Below are 19,411 nucleotides of genomic sequence, written 5' to 3'. Positions count from 1 at the left end.
CAAGCTGATTTAATATACATAGACATACTGAAATGATTACTACAGTTAACCTAATTAAAATCATCTCCGTATATAGTTACCGTTTATTTTATAGTGAAAGCACTAGAAATCCACTCTCTTAGTAAATTTACAGTATGCAATACAGTATTATTAACTATAGCCATTGTGCTGTACTTTAGACCTTTTGACTTATTCATCGTACATAACGGCAACTTTGTCCCCTAAACCTCCCCATTTCTCACACCTCCCTGCTCTTGGTAACCGCCTAGACCTGCTGCTACATGTGAGACTTTTTTAGATTTCACATATATGTGCGATTATGCAGTTTTTTTCTTTCTGTACCTGGCTTATTTCAGTTAGCATAATGTTCTTCAGGTTCAACCATGTTATTGCAAATGGCAAAATCTCTTTTTTAAGGCTGCATAGTATTCCACTGTGTGTGTGTATAATGTGTGTGTGTGTTTATGAGTGTGTGTGTTTATCACAATTCCTTTATCTGTTCATCCAAGGATATGGATGTGAGATATGGGATGGTCACTTAGGTTGACTCTCTGTCTTGGCTCTTGTGAATAATTGTGCAAAAAACATGGGATGCAATAAACACAGAAACACAGATATCTCTTCCAGGGATTTTATTTCCTTTCTGCCCTCCAATTTTAACACCCACTGTGCGAAAAGATCACGGACTTCAAGGCAGGAAAACTATATTTCTGAGTTGGCTCTTCTATTAATAGCTGTGTGACATGGATCAAATCTTCTGAGGTAGCAGTAGTCTCATTTTCATAATTCTCTCCCCTACCCCATTAGGGATATCAGAAGAATGAACTAATAATAAATGGAAAGATGTTAAGATAAGTTTATTGTGTAAAACTAGCATTAAGCATGACCATGGTTGGCTGCCTTTTCTTAGATTTTTCTGTTTTGTCTTCCTCTTTCTTTCCTCCTCATCTCCTATTGATTGAGTAGATAGACTACAACTCCAGGTTACTCTGAAGACTATTACAGGAAAGACTCTCAAGGGTCAAGGTCCACTGGTAAGCCTCACCCTGCAGTTGCCTCACCATTGATCTCTCAGTAGAAGACACAATTCAAAACTCAGTCCACATTTTTTGTCTTTTTAGGACTACACATGTGGCATATGGAGGTTCCCAGGCTAAGGGTCAAATCAGAGCCGTACCTGCTGGCCTACACCACAGCCACAGCAACGCAGGATCTAAGTCATGTCTGTGACCTGCACCACAGCTCATGGCAATGCCGGATCCTTAACCCACTGAGTGAGGCCAGGGATCGACCCCGCATCCTCATGGATACTGGTCAGGCTCATTACTGCTGAGCCACCACAAGAACTTCCAGTCTTCATTTTTTTGAAGCAAAAAAAATCCCCATTTTTTTTTTTTCTTTCAGTGTTCCAAAGAATCACCAGCTCCTGTAAAAGTCATGGCAAATAGTATTTTGTAGGCCATCCTAGTTTTCCTTTACCACAGAATGCTGAGATGTGGTGTAATTAGGGTCCAGGGGACAAATGGTCCTGCTCATGTACTTTCTCCACTGGGTTTCACTCCTGTGAAACCCAGCTGCAGATGTCTGGTTGTGAGTACTTGCAGGCAGAAGCAGGAACTCAGCCTAGGCCAGAGGGCCAATTAGTATGAGTGAAAATCTCTCTAGGAGCTAAGCCTTTTTCTTTTTAAGGCGAAATTAAGGTACTTACTCTGTATCCTGCAAGAGGTCATTAATAAGTACTTAACACCCAAGGAGTGATTTACTCAGAAATTGAAAATAGATCAACTCACCTAGCGAAGTATAGAGTTATGTTAGTTACCCAAATCACTGAAGCCAAAGAAAATGCAGTGTCAGTGTTGTGGGTATTTTAGGCCATTCTTACAGGGACAACACAGCCTTCACGTTGTTGGTTGTAGTTTTAAATTAAATGACCTGGAGTTCCCACCGTGGCTCAGTGGAGACAAATCTGACTAGTATCCATGAGGACGTGGGTTCAATCCCTGGCCTCACTCAGTGGGTTAAGGATCCGGCGTTGCCGTGAGCTGTGGTGTCGATTGCAGACGTGGCTCGGATCTGGCACTGCTGTGGCTCTGGCGTAGGCCGGTGGCTACAGCTCCGATTCAACCCCTAGCCTGGGAACCTCCGTATGCCGTGGGTGCGGTCCTAAAAAGACAAAAAAGAAAATAAAATAAAAATTTTTAAAAATTAAATTAAATGGTCCTTTCCCTGTGACAGGGTTGAGTGATTGGCTCCCTGGGGGGGAAGATTCTTGAATCGGGCAGACATCAGCTCAGATCCTGGTGCTACCATTACCAAGTTGTGTGACTTTAGGCGAGTCAGTTAATTTCTTAAGCCTTAGTGTCCTCACCAGCAAAATGGGCCTAACCTTAATATCTACACCAGAATGTTATTAGTAAGAGCCAATGAAATAATGTATTGAAAAGCACTCACCATTGTGTCTAGTGTATTATGTAGGGCTCGATAAATGGTAAGTACTCTTTGATGATGATGACGATGGACGTTATTGTGATTAGCTTTTATCATTTTCACCTACATCCTGAGAACAATTTCATTCTGTTTTTTTAAACCATTGTATTCAGGTATGATTTACCCACTATAAAATGGACTCATTTTCCTTATAGTTTTGTGTGATGGGGAAAAAAAAAAAAGGATGGCTTCTTTTTAAATTTTGTAAAATTGAAGTATAGGTGATTTACAAGATTGTGTTATTTTCAGGTATACGGCAAAGTGGTTCAGTTATATACATATTTTTTCAGATTATTTTCCACTATAGGTTGTTACAAGATATTGAACATAGTTCTTTGTATTATACAGTAAATCCTTATTGCGTATCTGTTTTGTGTGTAGTAGTTTGTGTGTGTAAATCTTGTGCTCTTAATTTATCCCTCCCCTCTCTCCCTTTTCTCTTTGGTAACCATGAGTTTGTTTTCTATGTCCATGGGTCTGTTTATATTTTGTAAATAATTCATTTGTATCATATTTTAGCTTCCACATATAAATGATACATCATGATATTTGTCTTTGTCTGCCTTACTTCACTGAGTATGATAGTTTCTAGGTGCATTCATGGAGCTGCAAATGGCACTGTTTTGTTCTTTTTAATGGCTGAGTAATATTCTGTTGTGTATATACACCACATCTCCTTAAGCCAGTCATCTTTTGATGGGCACTTGGGATGTTTCCATGTCGTGGCTGTTGTAAATAGTGCTGCTATGAACATAGGGGTACATATATCTTTTCAAATTAGAGTTTCCATCTTTTTCACATATATGGTCGGGAGTGGGATTGCTGGATCATGTGGTAGCTCTGTTTTCAGGTTTTAAAGGAACCTCCATACTGTTTTCCATAGTGGCTGCACCAATTTATATTCCCACCAACAGAGGGATGCCAGGATGGTCTAACTCTTTAAGCACCTCCCACCCATGAAGCACACGACTCCCCTAATTTCTCTTCTTCCGCTGCCTTGCAGCAGGTGCTTTCCAAGCTCTGCTTGTATCTGTTGTTAATTTGTACACTGACGATTAATCTGGGCTCTTGCTCGTTGATATTTGGTGGGTATATGTCTGTACATAGCATGCACTTTAAGGCAGCCCAGTGAAAAGACTTCTTGAGACCACTCACTTAGAATCAACTCACCAAGTGCCTTGACCATTTGCTGCATGCCAGCCCTGTCCTAGACTCCACAGGGAAAGACACATATAAGGCAGAGTCTCAGTCTTTGAAAAAAACAGTACACACGAATGCATGGGTTGGTAGAAAGAAGATGGAATTTAGAGGCAGGGGACCAGATTTCCCCTTTTTCATCACTGACTACCTCCTTTGTGACTTCAAATAAGTCATTCTATCTCAGAGACTTGTCACCCTCAATGAAAAATGAAGATAAAGCGAGTTCCCTGGTTGTCTAGTGGTTAGGACTCAGCACCTTCACCGCTGCAGCCTGGGTTGCAGCTGGTCTGGAAACTGAGATCTCCTATCAAGCCACTGCATGCTGTGGCGAGAAAAAAGAAGGAAACAAAAGAAAAATGAAGATAAGACTCTGCCTTACTTGCTTCGCAGCATTGTTACGAGGCTCCATTGTAATAATGTATGTGAAAACTCTTTGTAAATTGTTGGCTCGGTGGCTATAATTCACAAATATGAGTTACAGTAGTATTCCAGGGCCAAATTGCGTGCTTCAGACATCGGACACTTTGAGAGGTGAAGATCATAGGCTGGAGCTGTTAGGGATTGCTTTACGGAGGAAAGGATACTTTTGCTGAGCCTTCAAAATCAGACGGGACTTCAATAGGTAGAAAAGAGTGGGAAGGTGGGGGCAATCTTGGTGGAGGGATTAAAAATAAGCAAAGACTTCGGAGGCTGGAACAAGCATACAAACATACAAGTGATATAAAACGTGAGAGGGGGTGAAGTTACCAGGGTAGTTGTAATAGGTGGTTCCTCATCTGAAAGGACTCCCTCCTTCCAGGCAAGCTAATTCTTTATTCATCTAAGCTTGTTAGCTTTACCAAGGCGGGGGCCTTGTCCTTCTTCACTGATCTCTCTGTAGTGCCTATCACACACCTAGTACATAGTAGGTGCTCAATGAATGCCCAACAAGGGAAGGAATGGACGGATGACCATGGCAGTTGTTATTCCTGTCTGGCTGCTTTAACATTATCTAAGCCGTCAGCTACTGAATTAGGGACTATTTTTACCTCCCTCTATGTGGTACAGCCCCATCTGCTGTTGGGATTTATGAAATTCTTTGCAATGATGCCAATACTCCGTGTGATTTTTCTCCACCCTGTCCCAGAAGACTCCTTACCCCCAGCGAACAATAAAGTGACCAGCAAGTCATGCGAGTACAATGGGACCACTTACCAACACGGTGAGCTGTTCATGGCTGAAGGGCTTTTTCAGAACCGGCAACCCAACCAGTGCACCCAGTGCAGCTGTTCGGTAAGACCATGTATCTTAATGCCCTTGCTATCCCTTGCCCAAATAAGAGCGCTTCCATACTTGCATCTTTTGTTTGAACCCACCCTGGGGGGGGGGGGGGCTTGATTGGAAGATGAATTGCATCTCAATCATAAGCCTCCCTGATCTTTATCCACCCTGAACAACTCTGTTGAAGAGGTCAGACCCCATTATATCCTGGTCTTCAAACTTTTGGACTGCTTAAAAAGACAAAGATGAGCTGATGGTCTTGATCTGTGCTCCTTTTCACAATAACGACACCACCAAAGCCTTCGTCTGAAGAACTCAATCATTTGAAGCCTTGGAAATGTGGTGAATGGAAAAGCCACTGGCACCGTCAAGGGTCACTCAGTCCAATTCACAAGAAAACGGGGTGTCTCTTGGTTCCTATTTCTGAAATAGTCTACCAACCGGTTCATTCTTGGTGCCCTGCGATGAAAACACTCTCGACAAATGCTTGAGCATGATGATTCCTGTGACATTACTTGCCGAGAATTGATAACTTCATGAAGAAGGTCTAACCATGCAGTCCAGAGACTCTCATAGATAGAACCAGAAAGTGGAGTAAAATGGCTGTTTATGCTGACGTATGAGGGGGCAAAGTTAGATGTAGAAACAGCGTTTGTGCCTAGAAAGAGTATTAAAGCCAGTATTAACTGGATTTAAAAAATCTCTTTGCTTAGGGATTTTCAGTAAAAATACAGACTTTCAGTAGTTTGGGAGGCTTTGGTTGTAGCCATGCTTTCCTAATGGCCTTTCAGGAACCGTTCGAGCCCCCAAACCATATGCTTCTAAGAACTAAGAACCAGGTTTAAGGAATAATGTTTGGAGCACAGAATTAATTTTCGAGAATGAACATCGTGCAAGGGCAAACATAGCCAACACATAAATTTGACCCTCTGCCTTGCCGGGTGCTGGACTGAGCTGTCCATTCAGAGCATCTTGTATAGTTTGGTATCACACCAAAGAGCTCCTCTGCTGGGTTTGGAAGGGAGACGCTAGTGAGTGTTACAGAAGGCACCTGTTGTGCAAATCTGCATTCCCCTCAAATCCCCAATATCCTGTTCAGGCATGATGGGGACCTAGGTGTAGAATGGACAGAGACGAGAGGGCCAAGACCGTAGTTGGTGGTGTGGAGGCTCATGGCAGCCTTCACATCGACTACTTGGCTGCATCTTAGACCAGGATACATGACAAGGATGGTCAGCTCTTCTGTGACTTAGTCTCTGGCATGGAGAAATAGTAAAGAGAAAAAAATACTGCATCATAACATTTAGGAATTACTTAGAACAGGCTATGGAAGGGCAGCTGGAAAGGATGTATCGTGTTTGAGCCCCTACTCATCCCAGATGCTGAGCTAAAGCCTTTACAAGTATTCCAGCACCTTCTGACCTTAGTTGTCTTCTCCTTGGCAGGAGGGAAATGTGTACTGTGGTCTCAAGACTTGCCCCAAGTTGACCTGCGCGTTCCCAGTCTCCGTTCCGGATTCCTGCTGCCGGGTGTGCAGAGGTAGGTATCCTGTATCCCAAGACCCCAGGTGCCGCCATCCAGACTAGCAGAATTTAGAAGGGAAAAATACCTGTCCAGTGTCCTAGGAAAGAGCATTTTCTCTGGTAGCCTTAGTTTTTAAGGGTGCTTTGGATCACACAAGAAAAAATAAAAGCTCCGTTTTTAAGGGCCACTGCCTGAAAGAAACTGCACTGGAGGGCAACAGGGAAAGCAGGGTGAGAGCCCTCTAATGTGAAAATGACTGACTTTATCTCTCCTTCCTTAATCCCTTCTAGCTTGGCCCCTACATTATGGTATCATAAAACACAGGGCATTTCCATACACAGCCTTAAACGGAAGGATGGGCCTCACAAAGCATTGCTGTGGCCATTTTGAAGGCTGTGCAGGGCAAATGTAGGTGTGTTTTTAAATTCCCACAGTAAAATGGTGACAAACACAATACAAGCAACATGGAACGCCGCATCTTCTCAAATTATATCCCAAATGGAATTGTCACCTTCTCAAGCCAGTTTTTTCTTCTTTGGGTTCCATTTCTTTGATAATGCACTAATTTTTTTTTTACTCTAGTTTCCCCAAGATCAAACATCATCGCCCCTCATTTCTCTCTCTCTTTTTTTTTTTTTGTCTTTTTGCTATTTCTTGGGCCGCTCCTGCGGCATATGGAGGTTCCCAGGCTAGAGGTCCAATCGGAGCTGTAGCCACCGGCCTACACCAGAGCCACAGCAACGCGGGATCCGAGCCGTGTCTGCAACCTACACCACAGCTCACGGCAACGCCGGATCGTTAACCCACTGAGCAAGGGCAGGGACCGAACCCACAACCTCATGGTTCCTAATCGGATTCATTAACCACTGCGCCATGACGGGAACTCCCCTCATTTCTCTTTTATTGCCTCTTTTCACATTCCCCAAATCTGTCAGCAGTCCTCTGTATTCCTCCCTTTTTCCACTTTCCCTCTGGCAGTATCCTACTTTTGTCTTCTTTCCTTCCATCCAGTTGACATGCTTATTCAATGTCTACTCTATGCTTGGCACTGTACTACAAGCTGGATATGTATCGCTAAATACAGTAGACATAACAGGGCACTGCTATGTGAGCTCCAAAAAGCATCAGTAAATATAGCAGACATACAGGGCATCTTTATGTGAACTTCAAAAAGGGTCCCCTTACTTAAGATACTTGACTGCCATTCACCAGAAAATCCTTGTGAAGATACCTCCTTAGCTGAGGCACCCTTGTGCAGGACACAACCTATACAACCATACATGGCCTACATAGCAGCCAAGATATGTTCTTTGCTCTTGTGGAACTCACATTTTACCAGAGAAACCCATAATGACCAAAACAAGCAAACAAATATCTAAATATAAACACATAACTACCGTGAAGAAAATAAAGGACAGAGCTGGAAAATAAGAGGTGAAGGTGTTTAGGTTGAGGGGTTAGAAATCCCTCTCTGAGATGACATTTAAGCTCAGACTTGGGAGTTCCTTGGTGGCCCAGCACTAGCAGGTTAAGGATACAGCCTTGTCACTCTGTAGTGTGGGTTCGATCCCTGGCCCAGGAGCTTCTGCCCGCCATTGGCATAGCCAAAAAAATAAAGAAAAGTAAGCTCATACTTGAAAGATGAAAAGGAGTCATCCATGCAAGGGTCCTGAGGGGAGAGCATTCTAGGCAGAAAGAAAAGAAATTCAAAGGACCAGACAGGGATGAGCTTAGAGCATTCAAGGAGCCTAGGGACCAGTGTGGCAGGAATATAGAGATTGTGGTCATAACTGGCATGAGATAAGACTGGAGAGGTGAAGGAGAGCCAGACCACTCAGGACCTTTAAGGTCATGGGAAAGACTTTGGACTTCTGGGGCTTTTTTATTATGTATGTATGTATGTATGTGTGTATGTATTTATATTTTTAATATTTTTATTTTTTCCATTATAGCTGATTTACAGTGTTCTGTCAATTTTCTACTGTACTGCAAGGTGACTCAGTCACACATACATGTATACATTATTTCTCTCACATTATCATGCTCCATCACAAGTGACTACATATAGTTCCCAGTGTTACGCAGCAGGATCCCATTGCTTATCCATTCCGAAGGCAATAGTTTGCATCTATTAACCCCAAATTCCCAGTCCCTCCCACTCCCTCTCCCTCCCCCTTGGCAACCACAAGTCTGTTCTTCATGTCCATGAGTTTCTTTTCTGTGGAAAGGTTCATTTGTGCCACATATTAGATCCCAGATGTAAGTGATATCATATGGTATTTGTCTTTCTCTTTCTGACTTACTTCACTTAGAATGAGAGTCTCTAGTTGCATCCATGTTGCTGCAAATGACATTATTTTGTCCTTTTTTATGGCTGAGTAGTATTCCATTGTGTATATATACCACATCTTTTTATGGGGCTTTTTTAGTTTAGTTTAGTTTAGTTTTGTTTTGTTTTATGGCTCCATGGAAGTTCCCAGGCCAAGGATTGAATCCGAGCCACAACTGCGACCTCTGCTGCAGCTCCAGCTATGCTGGATCCTTTAACGCAGTGCATGGGGCTGAGGATAGAACCCTCACTCTCGCAGTGACCCAAGCCACTGCAGTCAATTCTCGCCCACTGCATCACAGCCAGAACTCCTGGACTTCTGGTTTTATGGGCATCAGGATGCCATCGCAGGGCTGTGCACAGGGGCATGACATGATCCAGTTGATGTCTCACTGGTTCTTGTGTTCAGACTAGATTGGAGGGAGGAAATATGAGAGACAAGAGGAGAGACCAGGAAGCTGAGTGTAGCAATCTCTCTAGGATGAGAAGGCTGGTCCCTGGTCTGAAGACACAGTGCAGAGTAGTGGTTCAGACTAGAGGCCCCTGGAGCCAGGCTGCCTCTATTCTAATCCCAGCACTGCGGCTTGCTAGCTCGGATGCTCATGAGCCAGAACGTACTCAGGTTTCTAACAATCTTTACAGTGAGGACAATGTTAGCACCTACCTTCAAATGGTTATGAGGTTTAAATGAGATAATGCGGGAAAAGGATCTAGGACACTGTCTTGCATGGAGTGCAATAATGAAAACTGGACAAATTTGAAATACATCAGGCCCTCCGTATCTGCAAGTGATTTTGTTTGGGGAAAAATATGTGAAATCTAAACTGAAGAACAATTAGTAAAAGAGAAGAAATGGCAAAAGGACATATTATTGCATCGATAGCGGAAATGTAGTGCGAAGGACAGAGGCTCTGAAGCCAGAAGGACCTAGATTTGATCTGGCAGAGCTACCGCTGACTCGTGATGTTACCTTGGGCAAGTGATTTAACTATTCAGGACTTTGGTTCTCAGCTGCGAAAATAGTAATTATGATATCTGCAACCGATAGAAAGGTTGTAAAAATTAACCGAGGTGACATGGAAAGCTAGGAGAAAGTCTAGCACAGTTATTGCTTAATAAGTGATAATTATTATATTTACATAATAATTACTGCATTTATTATGCTGAGGTTAAGTAGAATTGTACCTTGGCTATCTCCCATAGTCTTGCCTTTTAATTTACTTAATCCCCACATACAGAGCTATATTTCCAGTCCTTCCTGTGCCAACAGATCCTGGGACTAACCATCTTCTCAACGGTTCTCTTGTCACGATTTAAATTTCTTTCCTTTTTGTTATGTCCTCAGACGCAGCAGACAAAAGCTAGTTATTCCTGATCAGTTATTGTCTCTTCACATACTTGACAATTCAGTAAGTTCTTTCTTTGCCATCTCTTCTCCAGCCTAAAATAAACACCCCTCTTTCATCTTTCTCTCTAAAGACTAAATCCTACACTTTCATAAAATTGATGCTTTTTTCCCCCTCTGCCTTTAATTTCTTTACATCTTTCCGTTGTATATAATGTGATTGCATCTCCTTTGAAGTTCTAATTTGTGAAGCCCCCGGTTCTTTTTTTCTGTTGAAATGATGTTTTTCTAAACGTATACCTTGTATAAGTGTATCACTCATAGAGCAGGGAACCCAGCCACACTTCGCCCCTATGCTGGCCACCCTAATTGCAAGCAAAATACTGCTGAAGAAATAACCTTTTGAGCGCTGAACTTGCGAGCCTCAAAATAAAGGGCCCCATTGAACCAGGCTCTCTGCACTGTCACCGAACACTAATGTGTGCCTTTCTTTTCTTCCTGGGTCAGACGGCAGTCTTAGCCGTGGACTGAATCTCAGCCCCAGCCTCAGTCATTTAGACGTGTCTTTGAGGCTAGGACAGTCAGGGGAGTGTTGGCAGGGTGTGTGTCATTGCTGGCACTTCGGCAAACCTCATCTGGACTGGAAGCACCGCACAAACAGCTACTGGAACCTGAAGGGAAACTTTATCAGAAGAAAAAAAAAAAAATCTCTTCAGAGATTGTACTCTGGCCACATTCCGGGCGGGCAGGCGTCAACCCCAAACCCAGTCCCGGCTTCCCTCCACCGTTTATCATTTCTGCTTCCTGTCTTCTGCTTATCTTGCCAAAGTAAAGGGGAAGGCTATGTTCTTGGAGTCTAGACAAGAGAGACAAATCTGGGGCAAGCTACTGGCTGTATCGAGAGCCAAGCGTGTGCTTGGTAGACCGTGTACACATGTAGCACTTACCCTGTGCCAAACAGTCGTCTAAGCCCTCGTATGTGTAGTAGCTCATTTGATCCTCACAACAAAGTGGGAACTATAATTATCCCCATTTTACAGATGAGTCAATGGAGACCGAGAACTCATTTTCCAAGGATACATGGTAGTAAGTGGCAGAGTTAGAATTTAACATCATTGGCCTGGCTCTAGAGTTCCAAGTTGTTCCGCTCTTTGGTGGGAGCCATCCAGAGGGGTGTGACGAGGGCCTGTCCTAAGGCAGGGGAGTAAAGGGAACACGAGGACAATGCGTGGCACATTGACATAGGCAGCCAAACCCGAGAGCATTCCCCCACTGCCCATCCTTCTCCATCAAAGCCTCAACCTGCCCACTCCCAACCACAGGGGTACACCTTCTCTCCATCTAAGCTTAGAAAGGCCCGAGTGTAAATATCTACCTTCTTTCATTCAGCAAACATTTGTTGAGCAATCACTAAGTACCTTGGCTACTGTAAATAATGCTGCAGTGAACAAAGGGGTGCATGTATCTTTTCTAATTAGTGTTTTTGTTTTTCTTCTAATAAATACCCAGAAGTGGAATTGCAGGATTATATGGTAGTTCTGTTTTTAATTTTTTGAGGAACCTCCATAATGTTTTCCATAGTGCCTGCGCCAATTTATGTTCCCACCAACAGTGCACAAGCGTTCCCTTTTCTCCATATCCTTGCCACCACATGCTATTTCTTACCTTCTTGATAATAGTAGCCATTCTGACAGCTATGAGATAATATCTCATTGTGGTTTGATTTGCATTTCCCTGGTGATTAGTGATGTTGAGCATCTTTTCATGTGCCTGTGGGCCATCTGTATGTTTTCCTTGGAAAAATGTCTACTCAAGTCCCTTGCTCATTTCTTAGAACGTTTTTTTCTGGGAGTTCCTGTCGTGGCTCAGTGGTTAACAAATCCAACTAGGAATCATGAGGTTGCAGGTTCAATCCCTGTCCTCGCTCCATGGGTTAAGGATCTGGCGTCGCCATGAGCTGTGGTGTAGGTGGCAGACTCGGCTCGGATCCCGCATTGCTGTGGCTGTGGCGTAGGCTGGTGGCTACAGCTCTGATTAGACCCCTAGCCTGGGAACCTCCATATGCCATGGGAGTGGCCCTAGAAAAGGCAAAAAGACACACACACACACACACACACACAAAAGATCATTTTTCTCTTTTTATGGCTGTACCTGCGACATATGGAAGTCCCCGGGCCAGGGGTCAAATCAGAGCTGCAGTTGCCGACCTATGCCACAGCCACAGCAATGCTGGATCCTTAACCTACTGTGCGAGGACAGGGATCAATCCTGAATCCTCATGGATACTAGTCATATTCTTAACCCACTGAGCCACAATAGGAACTCCCTGTTGCACTTTGTTTTATTGTTTTTCACAGATAATTATGTTTTTTACAAATTGAAATTGTGTTTTAAAATCTCTATTTCATTTATTTCCATTTTGATCTTTATTAGTTCCTTCTAATAACCCTGGATTTTGTTCTTCTTTTTCTAGTTCTTTTAGGTGTAAGGTTAAATTGTTTATTTGAGAACTTTCTTGTTTCTTGGGGGTGGGCATGTAAACTATTAGAGTTGCTTTTGAAGCATCTCATAAGTTGTGTTGTCAATTTCATTTGTCTCAAGGTATTTTAAAATTTCCTCTTTGATTTCTTTGTTGAACCATTGGTTGTTTTGTAGCATGTTGTGCAGCCTCCACATGTTTGTGTTTTTTCCCCATTTTTCTTCTTCTGATTGATTTCTAGTTTCATGCTGCTTGGTCAGAAAAGATGATTGTTATGATTTCAATCTTCTTAAATTTATTGACTTGCTTTGTGGCCTAGCATGTGATTGCTCTTGGAGAATGTTCCATGCTCATTTGGAAATAATGTGTTTTCTGCTGATTTGGTATAAAATATTCTGGATATATCTATTCAGTCCATCTGGACTAAAGTGTCATTTAAGACCAATGTTTCATTATTGATTTTCTGCCTGGATGATCTATCCATTGATGTAAGGTAAGTGTCGACGTCCTCTACTGTTACTGTATTACCGTCGATTTCTCCCTTTTATGTCTGTTAATATTTGCTTTATATGTTCACATGCTTTTATGTTGGGAGCATAAATACATGTGAATGTTATATCCACTTGTTGAACTGACCCCTTTATCATATGTAACGCCTTCTTTGTCATTTCTAACAGTGGCTGATCCTTTGTACTATTTATTTGCCTTTACTAGTGACTTTTTTTTCTCTTATATATTTTCTGATTTCTAGTCATGGCCTTTTCTTTTCCACTTAAAGAAGACTCTTTAACATTTCTTGAAAGTCCAATTTAGTGATGATAAATTCTTAGTTTTTGCTTGTCTGGGAAACACTTGATCTCTCCTTCAATTCTGAATAATAACCTTGTCTGCCAGACTATTCTTGGTTGTAAATTTTTTCCTTTCAGCACTTTAAATATATCTTGTCACTTGCTTCTGGCTTGCAAAGTTTGCTAAAAATTCAGCTGATAGCCTTCCCTTGTATGTGATTAGTTGTTTTTCTTTTGCTACCTTTAAAATTCTCTCTTTAACTTTTTTCTTTCTTTTTTTTTAATGGCCACATCCATGGCATGTGGAAGTTCCCAGACCAGGAATCAAATCCAAGCTGCAGCTGTGACCTGTGTCACAGTTGCAGCAATGCCAGATCCTTAACCCACTGGACCACAGCAAGAACTCCCAACTTTTTCCATTTTAATTATGATATGTCTTGGTGTGACTTTCTTTGGTTGGAACTCTTTGTGATTCCTGTGCCTGGATGTCTGTTTTCTTCTCCAGGTTAGGGAAATTTTATATCTTCAAAGATCTTTGAAGCCATTATATTTTCAAATAAGTTTTCTTCCTCTTTTTCATTCTCTTCTCCTTCTGGGGCCCCTTTAATGAAAACTTTAGCATGCTTAATGTTGTACCAAAGGTACCTTAAACTACCATTATTTTTAAAAATTCTTTTTTCATTTTCTGTTCTGCTAGGTTGATTTCCACTGCTCTTTCTTCCAGGTCACTGATCTTTCTGTGTTATCTAATTTACCATTGATTTCCTCTAGTGTATTTTTCATTCCAGTTGTTGTATTTTTGAGTTCTTATTGTTTTTTTTTTTTAACATTTTCTAACTCTTTGTTGAAGGTCTCACTGTGTCCATCCATTCTTCCAAATTCAGTGGGCATCTTTATGATTATTACCTTGAACTTTTATCAGGTAGCTTGCTTATATCTATTTTATTTATTTACTTTTTCTGAGTTTTCATCTTGTTCTTTCATTTAAAACATACGTGTTTGTCTCCTCATTTTGCCTAATTCTCTGTGTTTATTTCTATGTGTTAGGTAGGCTCTTTATGTCTCTTGATCTTGGAGAAGTGGCCTTATACAAAAGATGTCCTGTGGGGTCCAGCAGCATGCTCCTCTGTGGTCACCAGAGCCAGGTGGTCTGGGGTGTCCCCTCTGTGGGCTGTATGTACCCTTCTATTGTGGCAAGGCTGACTGCTGCTGGCGCAGTGGTAGGCAGGGCTGGCCCCTGGCCTGGATGACTGTGAAACCTGGTGATATTCAGTGCTACAAGTTCACTGGTGGGTAGAGCAGATCCTAGGCATGGCTGGTTGTATGACATGGTGGCTCACAATTGCTATGGTTGTACTGGTGGTTAGGCAGTCCCTAGCACTAATTGGCTAGAGGGAGGATTCCAGAATGGTGTCTGCCAGCGCCAGTGTCAACAGTAGAATGAGCTTACAAAAATTGCTAACATCGACATCTGTGTCCCCAGGGAATTCCCAGTTGCTTTCTCCTCTCTGGGAGGTTCTCCAAGATCAGCAAGTTGGTCTGGGTCAGATGGCTTTCAGATTGCTGCCTCTGTGCTGGTACTTGGAGTGAATGAGTTTTTGTGTGTACGCTTTAAGAGTGGAGTCTCAGTTACCTATAGCACTCCTCTCCTGAATATGAGCCCCACTGGTTTTCAAAGGCAGATATTTTTGGGTGCTTTTCTTCCTGGTGCAGGACGCCTGGGCTGGGGAATCCAGTGTGGGGCTCAGACCCCTCACTCCTTGGGAAAGACCTTCATGGTTATATCCATCCCACTTACGGGTCACCTTGCTGGGAATGTGGGTCCTGACTAGGTAGCATCTCCACCCCTCTTTCCTGTCTTATCGTGGTGCCTTCTTTATATATTTAATTGTGGAAAATATTTTCTGCTAGTCTTTGGGTCACTCTCAGCGATGGTTACTCTGTAAGTCGTTGTAATTTTGGTATGCCCTTGGGAGGTGAGTTCAGGATCTTCCTATGTTGCCGTCTTGATCCTACCTTCTGTTGTATGCCTGTTATGTCTTAAGCTTGAAATAGCTTCTTACCTCTCTTTTACCAACTAGGCTCCTACACATCTTTTAAGACCCCAGCTAAAGTTGCACCTCTTTGAAATAGCCTTATCTGATCAGTCCAGTCCTCACTGGCCTCCTTCTTTGACCACTTTCAGGGCTAGATCTGGTTGTAGAATACAGCATTTAAAAGTATTTTCTTGGCACTCCTATTGTGGCTTGACAGCTTAAGAACCTGACATAGTATCTGTGAGGATGTGGATTCAACCCCTGGCCTCACTTAGTGGCTTAAGGATCCAGCATTGCCACAAGCTGTGGCATAGGTTGCCAGATGTGGCTTGGATCTGGTGTTGCCATGGCTGTGGTGTAAGCCACAGCAGCTGCTCCGATTTGACCCCTAGCCCGGGAACTTCTATATGCCACGGATGGGGCCGTAAATTTTAAATATGTCTGTGTATTTTCTTGTTGTTTCATTGTCTTATGGGTCTTGGCTCCTCAACTGGGAAACTGTATAAGGAAAGGAACCATCTTCTTCTGTTTCCCATAGCATAGTATTAAGCATTCAGCCTGTGATGGATTTGTTAAAAGGAAAGAGAGCCACAGTTATGAAAAGCTTTCAACAAGCACTCCAAGTGCAGTCCTGGCTAAGGAGGCAGGAGAAATGACTGACCTCACAACTTACTCAACCCACGCTCATTTATCCAACACCTCTCCCATGAGATTAGGATGAAAATCGAATCTTTGTTATGAAATTGAGATATTTTTGCTAACTCCTTCAAGGTAACTGAAATTGGGAGCAAGTGTTTAAAAGCAATTTGTCAGTGTTCAAGTGGTAAAACTGCCATTTTACCTAAGACTCTCGATTTCTGTCTCCAAAAATCAGCAAAATTAGACCTCAGATGCCATCTTGGCTGGAACCCAGAGATTTTGAGGAAAGCGATATGTGAGATATTTTATTGTTTTAACATCAGAAAATTTTTACTAAAGTTTTCAAAATCAAAGGAAACGAGAAAAAATAACTCCAGATATAGATCCTCACATCCCAGTCTAGAGCTGTTATTGTTTTTGCCCACATTTTCTGCAGAAACATTACCATATCCTGGTCATAAAGATAAGAAGGAAGCATTGCTAATGAGAATCACTACTTTAAAAATGAAAACTAACTCAATAATCTTTGAGTTTGCATGTTCTCACCTAGATATAAAAATGTATCAAAACACTGTGATCTTTTCACAGCTGTAGAAGAATCTAACCACCACTAGTAATTCCTTTTCAAAAAGTGAATCAGGGAGTTCCCGTCATGGCTCAGTGGTTAATGAATCAGACTAGGAACCATGAGGTTGCGGGTTCAATCCCTGGCCTTGCTCCGTGGGTTAGGGATCTGGCGTTGCCATGAGCTGCGGTGTAGGTTGCAGACGCGGCTCAGATCCCACGTTGCTGTGGCTGTGGTGTAGGCCGGCGGCTACAGCTCTGATTCGACCCCTAGCCTGGGAACCTCCACATGCCACGGGAGCGGCCCAAAAAAATGGCAAAAAAAAAGACAAAAAAAAGTGAATTATTAATGTTCATGAATATGGGATCATCTTAGGGATTTTCTGTCCTTGTCTACCTCGCCTCTTCTTTTTCTTTTTCTTTTCTTTTTTTTTTTTTTCCTTTTTGGCCACCCCAAGGCATATGGAGTTCCTGGAGCGAAGATCAGTTCCAAGCCACAGTTGCAACCTAAGCTGCAGCTGTGGCAATGCTGGATCCTTAACCCACTGTGCTGGGCTGGGGATCAAACCTGCGTCCCAGCACTCCCAAGATGCCACTGATCCCACTGCGCCACAGCAGGATGGCCTACCTCTCCTCCTCCTAATCCCAACTGGAAGCTTTCTTCTTCCATGGAAACTTTCAGGTTGTTCTTGTTCTCTCACCATCCCTTGTGCTTAGAATTCATCTCCATGTGCTTGCTGACTGTCCCACAACTTCCACTCCTCTGAGGTTATCAAGTTCCATCTTGGCATGTCTTTTATGTCTATAATGTTTCTTCTTAGACAGAAAGCTCTTCAGACAGTAGATGGCACAGCATTGACTTTCATACTGAGTTTAACAAATTAATAGTGATGATTCCTAATTGGCCATCTGGGATATCCTGTCAAGGTCAATAATGCCCCATCCTGCTGCTGGGTTGGAGGGCTTTTCATGTGTATATGAGTCTGGTTCTATAATAAAAATAAGAAATTCCCAGTGAAGCATTTCATAGCAATTATTTCTTCACGGGTGGTTAAAGCTACTCTTCTTTCAACCTTAGCCTTCTAACTGCTTCAAGGGATGCCCTGACTCCCCCCAGAAACACACCACTGCCTATGTCCATTACTCTCATTAGAACTGTCTTCATGAGCCTAGACTTCAACATTTATGGAAATTAATCTGATTTGTTGACTGACAGTATAAAGAGAGGGAAAAGAAACATGAGAAAGAGGAGCGAAGTCAGGCAGAGAAATCATATTTGCATATTACCTATACTATAGCTAAGAACTTACAAAGTCCAGGTCTCCATAGCCCAGACCAAGTGGACAGTTGATACAATTGTTCAGTTGGTTTAAGCAAATTGCTGGGGTGACAACATCCACTTTCCCCTTGGCTTTGGCCATTAAAACAAGAGCCACATCCCTTCCTCCCACCAAGGAGTCCGGTTCTCTTTGGACAGGGCTAGAAGCCCAAGTGGTATTCATGGACAGAAAAAGGACCTTAAACTGACTGCTTTTTTTTAGATTTATTTTTAGTTTTTTAATTTTTAATTTTTTAATTATAGTTGATTTCTGCTGTACAGCAGAGTGACCCAGTTAGTTATACACGTGTATATGTATACGTTTTTTTCTCACCTTATCCTCCATCATGTTCCATCACAAGTGACTGGATCCTACACAGCAGGATCTCAGTGCTTGTCCACTCCAAATGCAGTAGTTTGCATCCACTAACCCCAAATTCCCAGTCCATCCTACTCCCTTTCCCTCCCCACAGCAAAAACAAGTTTGTCCTCCATGTCCATGATCTGTTTTTGTTTTGTAGATAGATCATTTGTGCCATATTTTAGATTCCATATATAAGTAATATCATATGGTGGCTGTCTTTCTCTTTCTGACTTACTTCACTCAGTATTAGAGTCTCTATTTCTATCCATGTTTCTACAAATGGCATTAGTTTGTTCTTTTTATGGCTGAGTAGTATTCCATTGTGTATATGTACCTCATCTTCTTAATTCAATCATCTGTTGATGGACATTTGGGTTGTCACCATGTCTTGGCTATTGTGAATAGTGCTGCAGTGAGCATAGGGGTGCATGTATCTCTTTCAAGGCAAGTTTTTTCCGGATATATGCCCAGGAGTGGGATTGCTGGGTCACAAGGTAGCTCTATATTTAGTGTTCTGGGGTACTTCCATACTGTTTTCCATAGTGGTTGTACCAATTGACATTCCCACCAACAGTGAAGGAAGGTTCCCTGACTGCTTTTATTTAGGTACTTGGATTTTCGCTACTCCACTTTATGACTGTGTAAATTGCACTGTCTCCCAAAGAAGCAGATATCTGACCTCCCAATGTCACTTTAAGCCAAGAGAGAAAAAGAGGTTTAATTAAAAAGTAAACTCCTTTTCTAAATAAAGATGAAAACAAGGAAAGGGCTAGCATAATGACGAGAGAATCTAACCATTAGTTTAGAAGGAATAAGCTGAAGGAATCTCTGCAACCATTTTTATTTTTAAAAGTTTTGGTGTCTCCAGGACCCTGGGTTTAGAAGCGAAATTATTCGTTTTCTACGTGTGGGCATGTTTTTTTTCCTTTCTGCTAAGCTTCATTTATTGTTTATTTAATCCAGGCTTTTTCCTTTGTTAAATGCATAGCACACTTATGAGGGTCCCTGAGATTGGGTTTTCCTCATATATGAGCTATTCTTGAGAAGAGGGTGGAAGAAATGGAGGGAAAGGATGGGA

General features: G+C 42.3%; 1 protein-coding gene across 7 annotated transcripts in view; it reads left to right on the top strand.

Annotated features, from left to right (window-relative positions):
* CHRDL1 (chordin like 1) overlaps positions 1-19,411 on the top strand; it is a 122,743-nt gene that overhangs the window by 68,248 nt on the left and 35,084 nt on the right. For 4 of the 7 annotated variants that reach the window (XM_047764921.1, XM_047764918.1, XM_047764913.1 and 1 more), the window contains exons 5-6: positions 4,814-4,959; positions 6,393-6,486. In XM_047764921.1, the coding sequence (XP_047620877.1) occupies positions 4,814-4,959; positions 6,393-6,486 (240 nt within the window). The remainder of the gene's footprint in view (positions 1-4,813; positions 4,960-6,392; positions 6,487-19,411) is intronic. The other 3 variants (XM_047764919.1, XM_047764920.1, XM_047764914.1) reach the window with 1 other exon arrangement.

This window comes from Phacochoerus africanus, chromosome X (assembly GCF_016906955.1).
Source record: "Phacochoerus africanus isolate WHEZ1 chromosome X, ROS_Pafr_v1, whole genome shotgun sequence".
Classification (NCBI taxonomy): Eukaryota; Metazoa; Chordata; class Mammalia; order Artiodactyla; family Suidae; genus Phacochoerus; species Phacochoerus africanus.
This window is presented reverse-complemented; position numbering and strand designations above follow the sequence as displayed.